This window comes from Engraulis encrasicolus, chromosome 17 (assembly GCF_034702125.1).
Source record: "Engraulis encrasicolus isolate BLACKSEA-1 chromosome 17, IST_EnEncr_1.0, whole genome shotgun sequence".
NCBI lineage: Eukaryota > Metazoa > Chordata > Actinopteri > Clupeiformes > Engraulidae > Engraulis > Engraulis encrasicolus.
The window spans coordinates 21,627,761-21,644,222 of NC_085873.1; the positions used below are offsets into that span (position 1 = coordinate 21,627,761).

At 45.4% G+C, this 16,462-nt stretch overlaps 2 protein-coding genes across 3 annotated transcripts in view; one reads left to right on the plus strand and one right to left on the minus strand.

The window, feature by feature from the left end:
• cavin1b (caveolae associated protein 1b) overlaps nucleotides 1-9,112 on the plus strand; it is a 41,656-nt gene extending 32,544 nt beyond the window's left edge. Inside the window, exons 2-4 of the mRNA XM_063221958.1 lie at nucleotides 6,844-7,284; nucleotides 7,660-7,851; nucleotides 8,447-9,112. Of these exons, the coding sequence (XP_063078028.1) occupies nucleotides 6,844-7,284; nucleotides 7,660-7,851; nucleotides 8,447-8,728 (915 nt within the window). The 3' untranslated portion in view covers nucleotides 8,729-9,112. The remainder of the gene's footprint in view (nucleotides 1-6,843; nucleotides 7,285-7,659; nucleotides 7,852-8,446) is intronic.
• A 299-nt stretch (nucleotides 9,113-9,411) lies between these two features.
• LOC134467947 (mucosal pentraxin-like) lies at nucleotides 9,412-14,761 on the minus strand. Of its 2 annotated transcripts, none has more exons than XM_063221959.1 (4): nucleotides 14,502-14,761; nucleotides 13,956-14,108; nucleotides 13,064-13,420; nucleotides 9,412-12,582 (listed from the first exon to the last, which is right to left on the minus strand). In XM_063221959.1, exons 1-4 carry the CDS (start codon nucleotides 14,635-14,637, stop codon nucleotides 12,308-12,310), a joined length of 921 nt encoding a protein of 306 aa, XP_063078029.1. In that variant the 5' UTR covers nucleotides 14,638-14,761; the 3' UTR covers nucleotides 9,412-12,307. The 2 variants fall into 2 exon arrangements, with proteins under 2 accessions (XP_063078029.1, XP_063078030.1); XM_063221960.1 differs by lacking the exon at nucleotides 14,502-14,761 and adding an exon at nucleotides 14,247-14,391.
• Between the last annotated feature and the right edge of the window lie 1,701 nt (nucleotides 14,762-16,462).

The following is a 16,462-nucleotide window of genomic DNA, read 5'->3' on the forward strand; positions in this document are numbered from 1 at the left end:
CTGTGACTACCTTTATTGTCATGTGCTACTGGTACTCCACACTGCACGGATGACTTTCTACCGACTCGGAAAATATCAACAAGTCCCATCCATCATCCTCCTCATGGATAATGACAGGTTGACAGCAGACACATGACTGATGTTGTCTGTTCACTCATCTTGACACACTGTGGCTTCTCTGTGTCTGTGTTGTGGTTATGGCATCCTCGACTCGCCCCACTTGTTTGCCGCACCAGGTGCAACCAGGCGTAGACTGACTGACTCACTCACTCACTCAAAGCAACCCACTACACTGCACTGCACTGCACTACACCACAGTCCGCCCTGTCTCCCTGCAACCACCCCCCCCCTCCCTCCTACTTTAGCCTCTACAGTAGGGGTGAGAACCGTTTTCATTCAAAGGGCCACATCAAATTCTTCCAAGGGCTGTAAAAGTCCTCCAAGGGCCGTACTATGAACACAAACCAGGATTTCCCTCCCTATAGCTTCATTGTATTGCAAATGTAAACCTTTTTCATTCAAAGGGCCACATCAAATTCTTCCAAGGGCTGTAAAAGTCCTCCAAGGGCCGTACTATGAACACAAACCAGGATTTCCCTCCCTATAGCTTCATTGTATTGCAAATGTAATTTCTAAGCTTCCTTTACAAAATGTGAAATCATATTTCCTGTGAAGTTGCGTAACATTAAAATCATATCGGGGGCTGGAGCAAACGGCCTCAAAGGTCACAAACGGCTCTCCACCCCTGCTCTACAGTCCTCCTTGCCTCCTTGCCTCCTTGCTTCCCCCTCTAGCCTCTAGTCAGCCATCTGCATCTGAAGGCAGGAGGTTGGCAAGTTTTTTTTCCCCCTGAAGACTTGACTTGTAAGCAGCCTCTTCTTTGAACTTGGAGACGTATTCCTCATTCCAACGAGCAAAAGAAAAGAACTTGCTTGGATAATGTGGCCTGAATACATGAGAGTCTTCTCTAGCCTTTCGGCGGCCACGTGCGTCTGGAGGCTGTGAGGGTGTTGGTGTGGGGGGGGTGTCTTTGATGTGCATGGGGAAGCAGATGGGTTTCCATCCATAACGTGGAGTACACCTCTTCCTCACCCCTCCTCCTCCCTCCTTCCTCCTCCTTCATGGTGTGAGAGAACTATGGCTAAGGGCCGCAGTGGGCTGTATCTGTGTCGGGCTCTCTGCGCACATGCACACACAAACACACACGCACACGCACACACACACACACACGCACGCACGCACGCACGCACGAACGCACGCACGCACGCACACAAGGACACACAAACAAACAAACAAACATAAACAAACATAAACGCAACAAGCATACACATGAACACACATTACGCGCACACGCGCACTGACACACACACACACACAAACACACACACACACACACAAACACACACACACACACACACACTGACGCACACACTGATGCACACACACACACACACACACACACATAAATAGCGGACAAATGGCAGGACGTAACACAACTTCATGTCTCCCTGTAGGCCTCCTTTGTTCGGGCCATTCAGGGTTCCTGTTTTCTGCTTTCCTCAGAATAAATCTGGAGCTGCTGAGGGGTTGGTGCATGTGTGTGTGTGTGTGTGTGTGTGTGTGTGTGTGTGTGTGTGTGTGTGTGTGTGTGTGTGTGTGTGTGTGTGTGTGTGTGTGTGTGTGTGTGTGTGTGTGTGTGTGTATGTGTGTGTGTGTGTGTGTGTGTGCGTGCTTGTGTGTGTGTGTGTGTGTGTATGCATGTGCACGCTTGTTTTTGTTTGTGAATGCGAGTGTGAGTGTGTGCATGTGTGTGTGTGTGTGCATATGCATGTGTAATGTGTATACAAGTGTATGCTTGTTTTTGTTTCTGAATGTGAGTGTGTGTACGTGTACATGTGCGTGTGTGTGTGTGTGTGCGTGCGAGTGTGTGTGTATGTGCGTATTCTTCTGAATGTGTGTGTGCGAGATGGAGCAGGAGGAGGTGGAGGGGCAGGGGGGGAGGTGGTAGGTGGATGGGGGGGAAGGGTTAGCGTCGGGAGCCGATGACTCAACTCACCATGCCGCAGCAGATGGAAAAAATGTTTCCTCCGCAAAACAAGCCGGTGCATTGTGGAGCACGCGGAGACGGAACACACGCTCGCTCACGGGGGAAGAGAGGAGAGGAGAGGAGAGGAGAGAGGAGGGGAGAGAAGAGGGGAGGGGAGATGGGGAGGAGAGAGGGCAGGAGGGGAGGAGAGAGGAGAGAAGAGGAGAGGAGGAGAAGAGAGGAGAAGTGGAGGGGAGGGGAGAGGAGAGGAGAGGAGGAGAGGAGAGGAGAGGGGGCTTCCGCGCCTGGAATGCAGGGAATGATGGAGCAGGGATGGAGGGAACGGAGCGGAGGGAGGGAGGTGGAGGGAGGTGGAGGGAGGGAGGGAGTGAGGTGTAGTGGCGGGTGAGAAGGTGGAAAAGGGAAGGGAAGGGCAAGGAAAGAATGAAGGATAACAAAAGAAACAACATGTTTTGCTAATCGGGGAACATAATCACCATTCAAGCTGCTCTCCTTTGTTTAGTGGCTTATTTGGTGTCTGGATATTTTTTTATATATATATGAAGGCCTTTGCACTAACACATAATGTGTGTGTGTGTGTGTGTGTGTGTGTGTGTGTGTGTGCGTGCGTGTGTGCGTGCGCGTGCGTGCGTGCGTGCGTGTGCGTGTGCGTGTGTGTGTTTGTGTGTCTGAATGTATGTCAATGTGTGTGCATGTGTGTGTGTCTGTGTGTCTATAAAAGTGTGTGTGTGTGTGTGCACCAATGTGTGTCCATGTGTGTGTGTGTCTACAAAAGTGAATGTGTCTGTGTGTCTGTGTTTATACATGTTTATACATGTTTATACCTAAATGGATAGTGGAGGGTCAAAGGTTCAGGCAGAGCATTGTAGTGTACTCCACAACACCTCATTCAGAGGGCTTTTGTTACCGTCCACGTCTTCCGCTGTAGTATGCCTTTACACAAAATGTGCTGCCACTTCCTGTTTCTAGAACATTCTTTCATGGATACGAGCACCACTCACTCACTCACTCACTCACTCACTCGCTTACTCACTCACTCACCCGCTTACTCACTCAGTACCAGAGAGCTGCCTGGCAGGCTTTCCCTCGAAATGGACATGTGAGCACACATTGCCAGGCTGTAATGCTCTGGGCCGGACAAATTACCGCACAGGCTAGATATGGCTGCAGCCTAGGGCCGCCACCATAGGCTAGATATGACTGCAGCCTAGGGCCCTCCCACCTGCCAGGGCCATCCCCCACAGGCTAGATATGGCTGCAGCCTAGGGGCCCCCACCTGCCAAGGAGCATCCCGAGTTGGTAAACTGTCGGTAGAAAGTTGACAGACACTGTCTATGTACATTTATTGTGAAATAAATATAACCTGTAACCATAACAACCTGTAGCCTGGGGGCCCCAGTCCATCTTAATCCGACCCCGGTGATGCTAGGTGCTGACTCTGACCCCACGACCGTGGCCTATCGCAACAGCCCCTGCCCTGACTTGCCTGCCGCTGTTCGGCAGTCACTGGCATATCATGCACCACGGGGCATGAAGTAATAATCATAATAATATCATATCATAAATGATAATGACAGTATTTGTATATCACAGCTCATACAATCATACAGCTCAATCAGCGGTAGCCTTTGAGTGTAGATGGGATCATTATTTTGTGGGAAAAAAAAACAACTTCATCCTACCAATTTTTTTCTATGACATTAGGAAGTTTCTTTGAGTAATAGGTTAAGACTTGCTCATTGATATTATGGATACGAAAAGCTTGTAATGGATGCTGTTTTGGCACATTAGGAGACATGGAAACTGAAAACAAAGTCAGCAACAAAAAAGCTCTGACGAGAAATGGGAGCTTGGTGTCACAAACTTTGTTTTCAGTTTTCATGTGATTTCATGTGATCCTGCGCCCAACTGTTTTTTAGACGGATGCGCATGTTTTTTCTTTGTTTCATGCCAAGACATCAAGAAGATCTGATGCCCATGCCACTGCCATGACAACCAACTTTTTCCACTATGACAATGAGACAATGTCACCCTGGCAACCACTGTCCTTCAGTATGTGCGTGTGTGTGTGCGTGTGTGTGTGTGTGTGTGTGTGTGTGTGTGTGTGTGTGTGTGTGTGTGTGTGTGTGTGTGTGTGTGTGTGTGTGTGTGTGTGTGTGTGTGTGTGTGTGTGTGTGTGCGCGCGCGCGTGCGTGTGTGTGTACTGTATGCGCGTTTGTTCCTTTCTTCACCCCCTTCCCCTTCCTCGAGCAAGGTAAAGGTCATGGGGTTGCGGCGCTGGAGGAAGCGTGGCGGTGCGAGGGGCTCTCATCGGGCCCAGATAGGGCCAGAGAACAATAGGGCCATTAAGCCTGTACAACACCGGGGGAACCCTGATTGTTTTTGGCAGGACTTGTATGAGGGTGGAGAAAGGTAGAGAGGAGGAAAGGAGAGGAGAGGAGTGGAGAGGAGAGGAGAGTGGAGGAGAGAGAAAGGAGAGGAGTGGAGAGCAGAGGAGAGAGAGAGGAGAGGAGAAGAGGAGAGGAGAGGAGTGGAGTGGAGAGATGAGAGGGTAGGGGAGGGGAGGAGAGGGGAGGAGAGGAGAGGGGAGTGGAGGAGAGGAGAGGAGAGGCCGTGGGGAATGGAGGGTGTGTGTGTATGTGTGTGTGTGTGTGTGTGTGTGTGTGTGTGTGTGTGTGTGTGTGTGTGTGTGTGTGTGTGTGTGTGTGTGTGTGTGTGTGTGTGTGTGTGTGTGTGTGTGTGTGTGTGTGTGTGCATGCATGCTTGTGTGCGTGTGTGCATGCTTGTGTGAGCATGCACCACATGTGTGTGCTTGTGTGTGCGTACATCATGTGTGTGTGCAGGCATGAGGGGTGTGATGTAGTGGAGAGGTGAGGGGTGTGATGTAGTGGAGAGGTGAGGGGTAGCTCCAAGGTCTAAAGAAGGCGAAGAGAAGTATTAATCTTTGTTTTAGCCTGAGGCCAGAGAGCCGTGACAGTGGAAAAAGCGACAGAGGAGGGCAGAGAGAGAGAGAGAGAGAGAGAGCGGAGGAGGGAGGGAGAGAGAGAGAGAGAGAGAGCGGATGAGGGGAGAGAGAGAGAGAGAGAGAGAGAGAGAGAGAGAGAGCGGATGAGGGGAGGAGACAGAGAAAGAGAAAGAGAGAGAGAGAGAGAGAGAGAGAGAGAGAGAGAGAGGAAGGCAGAGAGAGAGAGAGAGAGGCAGAGAGAGAGAGAGAGAGAGAGAGAGAGAGAGAGAGAGAGAGAGAGAGAGAGAGAGAGATTGAGAGAATGATAGATGCATGGAAATATGGGAGTGGGAGGGAAAGAGGTGCGAGAGGGCACAGTGGAATAGGTGTACTGTGTGTGTGTGTGTGTGTGTGTGTGTGTGTGTGTGTGTGTGTGTGTGTGTGTGTGTGTGTGTGTGTGTGTGTGTGTGTGTGTGTGTGTGTGTGTGTGTGTGTGTGTGTGTGTGTGTGTGTGTGTGTGTCTGAAGAGGCCGATGTTGAAAGAATGGAGAAGGCGGGGTTCCAGAATGTTATCGTACCTTCCACATGGGTACCTTTACTTCCTCTGTAAAACACAGACATTATTTGTGCTGGAAAGACTCTGTGCCCATATTTTGTGTTCTGTCATATCCTACACACACAAGGGAACAAAGCCAGTTGAAATAGCTTCATCATGTAGACACACGCACACACACACACGCGGGCGCACACACACAAACCTAGACTGTCGTTTTGATTAGATACATCAACATCAACTTAACTGTTATGAAAATGCAAAAAAAATGCCTAAAAATGCAAATACAATGCAAAAATTATAAAGTGTTAAAACATGTCTGGTCAGTATTGCTTGAAAACGCCTGAAGACACATTCCAAATGTGGATAATACAGTATAAAAAAGATTTTAAGTGAACCAAATGCCCATACTGAACGGTAAATAAAGCAGTAAAGACCGGCAGACATATTAAACAGCCATCGGCTGACGTCACAACTCCACAGACAAAAAAAATCGAGTGGCTATTTTTACAAGCATCTGCTAACATCGTCACTGAAATGTTAAAAAAAAGTACATTGGAATAGTATGACTGGAATAGGCACTTCTGAATTGGAGAGAAACATTTCTGATTGCAGAGTGCAAGATAAATGGTCACTTTTATAACTCTTGCTAGTTCCAGAGTGGCAATGGCCAGTGGTTAAGTCTCATGACAGACTATATAATGTCATATAATGTTGTCATGTTGTAGTGACAACAGTGCAGTGTTGAAGGAGAGGATTGTGCACATCCAAGGGAAAGGTGCAGGACGAAGGCCAACTGTAGTTTTCAGAGTGAGAAGTCTGCACACTTAGAATCCTTTTTGCTGTGTTTTATTTTTTCATGGCAGGAACAGTGAAGTGTTACACTGGATTTAATGTATTACACTTACTTACACTTACTTCTTTTAATTTATTACATTTAACAGCTCTGTCACTGCTTTCATCTTCCCATTCTTCCCCTGTGTCCTGTGTTATAAAGACTATGTATCTATATATCACAGTGTTGTAATGTCTTGTAGTAATGTAGGTGCCAGAAAGTAGGATGCAGTGGTGCATTTGCATCCCCACTTTTGGGCTTCCTAAATAAGGCTTTCTCAACTTTTACTGCAGACAACTGAGTGGAGTGCAGCAGCAGAAAAAATGCTAATAAAAGATCAAGAAAAAAATGCACCACCACTTATAAACTCGTTCTAGCGGCCTTGGATGTATTTTCTAACAATGTGCACTTAGAATACTCCATTTTAACCGTCCCTCCTCTGTCTCCTCTTTTTCCCCATGCAGGACGAGGTCAAGGTACCCTCCAAGGTGACCTTGGGTAAGTCCATGAAGGTCGCGGAGTCTGTGGAGGGCGGCCTAGACGTAGTAGCGGAGGTCAAAGGTCCCCTGGAGGAGGCCACCGCGGAGGACGGAGGAGCCGGCGAGAAGGTCCACATCGACCTCTCCTCGGACGAGGAGGAGGTGGAGATCGAGGAGACGGTGGAGGAGACGCGGGCCGAGAAGATCAAGCGCAGCAGCTTGCAGCGCGTGCAGAACATCAAGTCGGTTTTCTCCAAGGAGAAGATGGACAAGAACAAGCAGAAGACCAAAGACAGCCTGGAGAAGACCAAACAGAACATGGAGAAGACCAGACAGAAGACAAAAGACAACCTGGAGAAGACACGCATGAAGACCAAGGAGAGCTTTGACAAGACCAAACAGAAAACCAAAGAGAGCATGGAAAAGGTGTGTGTAGTGTGTGTGTGTGTGTGTGTGTGTGTGTATGTGTGTGTGTGTGTGTGTGTGTGTGTGTGTGTGTGTGTGTGTGTGTGTGTGTGTGTGTGTGTGTGTGTGTGTGTGTGTGTGTGTGTGTGTGTGTGTGTGTGTGTGTGCGTGCGTGCGTATGCGTGTGAGGATTGGTGTGAGAGAGAGAGAAAGGGAGATCTGCCCTTAGACTGGATGTATGTAAGAGTGAGCCATATACATGTTAATGATGTGTGTATATGTGTCATGATGTATGTAATGTCTTGTGTGAAATGTCTTCTGTATTTATGTGCTGTACTTGACACCTTAAGTTCCCCTTGGGATTAATCAATTATATTGTACTCTCTACTCTAAAAGACGCGCCTGAAGACCAAAGAGAACCTGGAAAAGACCCGCCTGAACATCGAGAAGAAGATGGGCAAGCTCAGCACGCGCATGTCCGTCAACCAGGAGCGCAAGGTGAAGATGGAGACGTCCAAGAACAAGCTGAAGAAGTCCTTCACGCCCGATCACCCCATCTACGCACGCGCCGTCACCGCCGTCTACAAGGTGAAAAGGGAGTTTTTTACTCACCCCAGGGGCCAAAATAACAAGCGGCATATAGTAGTGGTGTGCATTTGATTACGATTCGGAAGGCAACTATTTGATTCGAATCGATTCACTCCGATTCTACGATGCATTTCAATGCATTACCATTTCTACTAAAAGAAGGATTGTTGTTGACACCACTAGCATATTGTCTCAAGGAACAGGGCACTCAGATGTGGCCACTTGTGCCTATATGGCACTTGTTTGTTGACCTTCTGATTCTTCTGGACTTAATGCCTCTTTGATATTTTATTTCTGCTTATCTGCCTCTATTTAAACTCGTTTTTCTTTCTTTCTTATTTTTTCTCTTCATTTCATTTTTTTTCAGTTTTTTCACATTGTTGTCAATCTATCTGTTAAGCACATCGAGTTGCATGTCCTGTATGAAATTGTGCTATGCAAATACAGTAATTATTACTAGGCTATTATTAATATTGTTATTATTATTATTAGGGCTGTAACGATACAGTATTGGTTAAAAATCGTGATACAAATCGAATGGTGAGTTGAATGTATCGTTAAAGCCCTAATTATTATTATTACTATTATTATTAAGGTGCCGCCGTTCACCTTCCACGTCAAGAAGATCCGCGACGGCGAGGTGGAGATCCACCAGCAGGGCACGGAGATGGTGGAGGTGTCCGGAGAGATCGAGGACCACGAGCACGAGCACACGCTGGACGGCGAGCTGGAGGACGGAGAGCTGGCCGGCGACGACGTGGACGTGGGCGAGATGCTGACCGAGGACAGCCCCGAGATGATGCAGGCGCTCATGGAGATGGCAGAGGACTCGGAGCTGGTGCTCGCCGACCACGACCTGGACCGGGACAGTGACTAAGCTGAAATGACTAACTAAGGGGCGGGCGGACGGACGGACGGACCATTGGGGGAGGAAGAGGAGGAGTAGGAAGAGGAGGAGGAAGAGCCATACAGAGGGGGAGATGATGATGATGATGATGATGATGATGATGATGATGATGATGATGAATCAGGGCTCTAAATTAACAAAAGCCAACCGGCCAAATGCTGGTGAAGAATTCAGTTTGGCTAGTAGAAAACAAAACGTACTAGCCATTTTTCCTGGTAGTGAGTGTATGTGTGGCTACTAGTGAGATTAGCTACTAGACAAATTGTCTAGTGAAAAAAAAAGTTACTTTATAGCCCTGATGATGATGATGATGATGGGTAGATGTGAGGGCCAATGGCGGACAGCGACTAGTTAGGGTGGGCGGGCCATTGAGGGGCTAGGGTGGGCGGGCCATTGAGGGAGGGAGGGATAAAAAGACGGGGTTAATTGGTGGGGGAGAGATGATGGGCATATGGGAGAGCCAATGGGGGGGGCGGGGGGCAAAGGGTATGTGTGAAGGGAGGTGGGGTGGTAAAGACAGTGTAAAACATTGCAAGCCAGTTAAAACGTAAAAAGGTAAGTTTCCCTGCTACCTTAAGTTTGTAAGTTAACTCAACTCAATACCTAACTCAAGGCTTTCCGAGGTTGAATTAACTTACTAACTCAAGGCAGCATTATTTTTAACCGGCTGTTATGTTTTACAGTGTAAGGGGAGCGATGCAAAACATACATACGGGGAGCCAAAAGAATAAGATGGGGGAAGGGTATATGAAAACGTGCTGGAATAACACTGATTAGATGAAAATTGGATTTCTTTTTTTGTATCAAATTGGTGGAGGGCAGTTTATGAACATGGAAGTGCTTCGTATTGTTAATTTTATCTCTCTTACTTGCATTTTCTCTCTATCTGTCTCTTTTTTTCTGTCTTACACACACACACACACACACACGCACACACGCACGCACACACACGCACACACACACACACACACACACACACACACATAGTTTTTGTCCTGACATATGGCTTCAAAGGAGGTCAAATGAGAAACTTTTTTCTGTTCGACTGTTTATTTTATGACTCTAATTGCTTATTGTCAATTTCGTCCATTTGTTGATTTATGGCACAAGTCAGATTGTTGGGGACTTTCAGATTTTAAAACACTGTAAGTTGTGTGCATGTTTGTTTGTTGGTGTTTGTTTCTGTATGTATTTGTTGGTGTGTGTGTGTGTGTGTGTGTGTGTGTGTGTGTGCGCGTGTGTGTGTGTCGCAAATATCACTCTGTTGCGTTCAGTGTTAAAGGAGTTGTGAAAAATGAACCGTGACATTGCTGATAAATTGGTGGCTTGAGAGTGTCACCCGTGTGACGCTCAGCCATCAACGAGGAGGAAGAATCTAATGGTAAATTAGTTTTTAGGTGATCTTAAATGAAGGTATGAGAGGTTTCCATGACTGGTCAACTTGGAAACTTCTATTCACGCAGTAATTCCAGGTGTTACTTTGTTATTTCATATTGGACAAGGATGTTAAATATCAAGTAGTTATGGAAAAAAAGCAATACGACTGAGATTTAAAAAATCTCATTTGTTGTTTCCATCTAGTGTCCCCATGTCGTGAATTCTGGTTATAGTTTGTGTGATATTACAAAGTGTAATAGTAATACTGCAGCACCACCTTGTGGCTGTGTGTGGTAGTTGATCTACCATCTTGGGGAAAAGATTAAAGGGGATATGGTCCACGTTTAAAGGAGACATTCTAAACTACTGCTGTTGTCACCTGGTTAAAAGCAGGTGGCTTCTTATTGATATTTCCCTGAATGAATGAGATATTGAGATATATTTCTTACAATGACCAGGGAGAGCGTATGTCTGAATAGCTGGGAGCAGACTCCTGGCATATAACTCATTCCTCTCCTTACCAAGAGTGGTAGAGCTAAGCTGGATGAGTACTTCATTCAGTAGTATAGACTCAGATACTAATCAAAGCTGTCATTGCAATAAAAAACAACAACATGGTCTTAAATGAAACCTCAAAGGGGTCTTTTTTTGCGCAGCAGCCAGACTTCAGCTCACCAGACAGCATTAACATGTGTTAATCACCAAGATCAAAACGTGACACAAAATGGTATGTTTTGTGCAACACTTTCTCTTGTTTTGTTTTCCTCTCCAAATAAATCTGCAGTATTATATTTTTACAGGTTGGTGAAAAAGAGGGGTCCCCTTGTTGTTTCACCCCCAAATATTTTCCTGATGTTTTGTACATTTATTGCATTGTTTATACTGTAACAATGTGAATCACTGCTGCCTACAAGTCCAGTGCTCCAATGCATTCTCTCATCATCATACGTAAATATACATAGTTTTTGCTTTAAATACAAGTAGAACTCACCATGTAATATTTAGTGGTTTAAAATGGCAACATTTTTGTTTTATTAAAAATTGTTTACGTTTCACCTTTTTTTTTTACTGCTTGGTCGTGTAGCTTTTGATGCATATGAATTTTCATATAATGATGACACACTGCCTAACCACTAATATTTTAATAAAAGCAGATTCACAACCTGTCCTCACCCGTCTTGTTATTGTACAAAATATTACACTCCACTTCCATGAGCCTTTTATTCAAAGCATCTTACAGCTAGTAGAGTGCTCAGAACACTGCAGGGTGAAATCAACCATCCACCAACATCAACCAATCAACCGCTCAGGAGAGTTCAACCATCTTCCTGGTCAGGGTGGGATTCAAACATGCAACCCTCTGATCCAAAGACCACCTTCCTAACATTACGCCACAGCTGCCCCTATAAATACATTAAATATCATAAAAAATATGAATAATGGACAATAACTCAGACAGACAAACAGTCATATGCCGATCAGTTGTGTATTTGGTAGAGGCCGTATAATATCCATGGCCTTCACTCAGCCTTATTTTTTTGCACAGATGGATAATCTACAAAATGTATAGATAGTATATAAATGAACCACTTGTTGAAACTGTATCCTGTTGAGGTTAAGAGAGGGATTGGATTGGATGTCGGTGACCATCCGGAGGTCTAAACAATCATCAAAATGAAACAGAATTGGAACACAATATCAATAAAGTCTCTGTGTATCCTAATTACAGCCAGTATTGCCAGCAGACTAAGATTACTAATGTGTCTTTATTTGTGGCATTAAGTTACACACTGAACTCAACCTAAATGTTTTTTTGACACAATTAATTTCCTGTCAAGTTGATTATAAACTGTCCTCCAAACTTGGGCCTATAAACTTGGGCACATTAGTGAAAAAACTGCACTCATATACTGTATGAAATAGGACAAAAGGTGTAGCGCACTTAGCAGAGTTGTATAAAGTAGAAGTAGAAGTGCTCTAGTAATTACAACACTATTAGTATGCTATGACAACGTTGAAATCATGTAATGATTTCTGGGGTGCATTTCTCGAATCCAAAGTTAGCTACTTTGTTGTTTTCAATGCATTTCCCCATTAGCAACTACCAAAGTTGCTAACAGGCTAACAACTTCTCTTTTGAGAAATGCACACCTGGCACTTAATGGTTGTCAATCAATCAACATCACACACAGATGAGTTGGATATGACAGAGGCGTGCCCCGACAAGCTGGTGTAGTTGAATGCCCTCCAGTTGATCAAAAAGCTGTCGTCAAAACTGGAGCGCTGTGTCTGCAAGAACTGAGAGACGAGGGTGGTGGTCTTCCCGTGTCCCCATAGGTAAACGTCACTGATCTCGCCAACAAAACACTGTGTGATGTCTAAACTGCCTCCGTAGCTGTCCTGCTCCTGGCCAATCTTGATGATGGCCTGGGTGTCGATGCCTCGGCCTGTGGACATAAGCAGAGTTTGACTTTTGTATCGGGGGGGGGGAATTTTTGTTTTGTAATGTATTACAAAAATATAATAGGATTCCTTTTAATTTTGTTCTAGCGTGTAAAATGTATATTTTGCCATTCCTTTGACTTGATGTCATTACATGTTTCAGCCACCAGGGGCTATGCCCCCCCCCCCCAAAAAAAGGCTTCCCTTCCCCCCCACCAGGGGCAATCCCCCCCCCCCTAAACTACGGCTTCCCTGCCCCCAAACTACCCCCCCTGCCCCCCCTTAAACTACCCCCGCCACCCTTAAACTACCTCCCCCATAAACTATGCACTCCTACCCCCCTCAAACTATGCCCCCCCCCTTCACTCCGCCCATGCCATGTGGAGGTTTAAACTATGCCCATGCCTGTGGAGGTTTAAACTATGCCCATGCCTGTGGAGGTTTAAACTATGCCCATGCCTGTGGAGGTTTAAACTATGCCCATGCCTGTGGATATCCTCTGGAGGCTGAACTTCTTCCCGTTCAGCCACATCTCGGTCGTCCCGCAAACGTTCCAGCTGGCGCACACAGAGTTCCACTGGCCCGGCGGGCTGGCGATGTTGGTCCATATGGAGTCGTGGTTGACCTCGAAGGAGAACTTGCCGTTGCGCTCGATGAAGAGCAGGAAGGCGTTGCTGTACGAGCGCGTGGCCATGGAGAAGAGAGACTGCTCCTTGCGGGAGAACTGGGTGAAGTAGCGCATGCACAGCGTCAAGTGGGTGAGGGGCTCCTTGTAGTCGAGCAGGATCTTGACAAAGGAATCGTCTGAGTGCTTGGGAAAGCAAAGTTTCTTGTTCTGCATGTCTGAAACGAAATATGTATTATTATGCTGTAAAACACTGCAAGCCAATTAAACTTTAAGAAGTAAGTTGTCTGCTGCCTTTAAGTTTGTAAGTTACTGTCACTCAACTTCAGAATTAGATTTCTGAGTTGACACAAATATGAGTCTCAAGCTCTGTTAACTTACAAACTAAAGGCAGCAGGGCAAATTACTTTTTGTAAAGTTTAACTGGCTTGCAATGTTTTACAGTGTACTTATTCCAGACACATTCAGCTGATTGTAATGCAGGAAGGCACACCAAACCACAATGATAAAGCATAGACATAAAAGTATAAGAGGAGAGTCAAGTGTCATCACATCGCCAGCTGAACTGTAAAACATTATTAGCCTGTTAAACGTAAAAAGTTAAGTTGCCCTGCTGCCTTAAATTTGTAAGTTAACTCAACTCGAGGCTTAACTCAACTTGAGGCTTTCTCAAGTTGAGTTAGCTAGCTTACAAACTTAAGTTTAACTGGTTGTAATGTTTTACAGTGTGTATGATTTTGAGCTCAGTCTTACCATGGTAATCTTGATTGCCATAGGCCCCATTTTGGGGTGGAGGAGTGCTGCACGACGTGTTGCCAGTCAAAAGCACTGCTATGCCGATCACCAGAAGTACACACAGCAGGCCCAATACTGCCACCAGAGCCTTGAGTATGACCCAAGAACGGCCTGTGGAAATACAACAACATACTTAATGTAAATCATTCATACCATTCACAAATAAGCATGTAGGGTTGTTTCAAATCAGAAATTGCACTAGATGTACGCCCTTCACACCAAATAAAAGCAAATAAAAAATCTCTATACACATAGACAGGGAAGCCGACAAGAGAGGGCGAAAGGGTCAGTTGTCCAGAGCCCAACGAGAGGGGATGACCCAGAACTGGGTCCCCTTTACATTGTCTGGGGGAGGGGGATTCAGATCACTGAAGAGAGAAACAGCCAGCATCCCTGCACACGAGAGAGAGAGAGAGAGAGAGAGAGAGAGAGAGAGAGAGAGAGAGAGAGAGAGAGAGAGAGAGAGAGAGAGAGAGAGAGAGAGAAAGCGAATGTTATACCTACCTGTGGCTGGAGATGTTGCAGTGTTGTAGACCATGTAGACCCCGCTTTTAGCTTCTGAATCCAGTCTTGGCTCACTGTGGTCAACTGTCTCCTCTTGAGATGTGCAAAGTGCCTGATACGGCTCCTCGTCCCTCATGGCTGTGTTTCAATCAAATAACCAAAAGCCAACAGACTGTGTGCAGATTGCAGCAACTGATGTTTCGATTAAGTCTTTGATTAAGTCTATTTCATCATTCACCAAAAACGACTGTCTGTCCTCAGCTGACATGATATTTGCCTTTTCTGAGGTTAATATGTAACCAGCTCTAGTCTGAATGACCTCTGTTGACCTGCGTATGCTTTCAAATGGGAAATTTCTCCAATGATCGGCTCTTGTCATCAGTAAATCTGTGATTGTTTATGATTATCACATTCGATCAACAGTCTGCCATCATACATGAAATCTGTTTCTATGACTAGGACTCAAACCATGGAGTTATTTAACTTATTTTACAACCACGGGGGTAAACAACCTGTGTTAAGTTGGCACCCCATATGTTGAAAATATGAATAAAAGCATTTTGGTCCGTTTGCACATCCTTTGTGCACGATCGTGCAGGCAAAATGAGCCTTTGTGCACAAACCGTCTTGAAGACATCTACATTTTAAGAGGTTCGTGACCTTAGGTCACTCAGGACCCCATTATAGGGTGACCAGACGTCCCGGTTTGACCGGGACAGTCCCGGTTTGGAGTTGTGTGTCCCATGTCCCGAGCAAACCCTCTCGGGACACAAATATGTCCCGGTTTTGGCCACCCACTACATTGCGCCATGTCTATCAGGGTAAATATATGGAAAATATTACATGTTTACCTGCCACAATTAATGGCAGCCAGCGCTTGTTTAGAAAGTCTGAAGGAGTCAGTTTCGATTTGTCATTCCTCCCTCTAAAATTGATTAGAATGCAGGAAATGGCATCTAAAAAATACAAATTTTCCTGGGGGAGGACCCCCAGACCCGCCCGCCAAATATTGTCTTTCAGTCACGCACAAAGTGTCCCGGTTTCAGACTACAAAAATCTCTAGCCCAATGTTTCTCAAACTTTTTCAGCCCGAGGACCACTTTGTCCCCGCAAAATTTTTCAAGGACCACCTGTCAACTGAAGTGACAGTTGAGGGGTGTTAATTTGACACTGGCTGCAGATCATTTTCTATGCAGATCACTCACTTTTTTATTCACATTACATTTGGGGGAAAATAAGACTTCAGCTATGTTTAGCTTTGTATTTATGTTACAAGCATAGCCTACTGCTATGGAGAAGTAGAAATCCCCTCAAAGACCACCTGAGCTCTGTCGCGGACCACACTTTGAGAATCACTGCTCTAGCCAATTAAAAAGTAGCTGCAGGAGATTTCAGGTTTTCAATACGTTTTTTTTGTTTTACAGTCAATGCTCCCGATATACCTGCTGACATCCACCTTGTTGTGATTGACTATCAATATGATTCCAATATACAGCAGACATGTTGGATATTTTGAAATGATGTTACTGGTCTGGCCCACTTGAGATCAAATTGACTATGTGGCCCCAGAGCCTGAATGAGTTTGACACCCCTGCTTTAGATAAATAAACTAGAATGGAATTTGGTCAGTGGGCACACAGTAGGTTTTTCACTAGAAGTGAAGTACCTATCACCCTCTTATGACTGAATGTTGAAACATTATTTGCATTGCTTAAAAATATTTTACTAATGTTGGATCTAATACAATGTTGGAATAATATTCAATTGAATGTAAAGAGTACAGTAGGGTTATATTGTTAGGGGGATATTTGTCTTGGGCTTGACTGTCACTACATCATATACATCACTCATGTAAAGACATGACAAAAGAGGCTGGGATGCATGTTTTCAGAAAATCCTTTTAATTGCAGATATCTGTGCGGTTCCAAATCAAATGAGAAGAAACACAAAATTATCACATT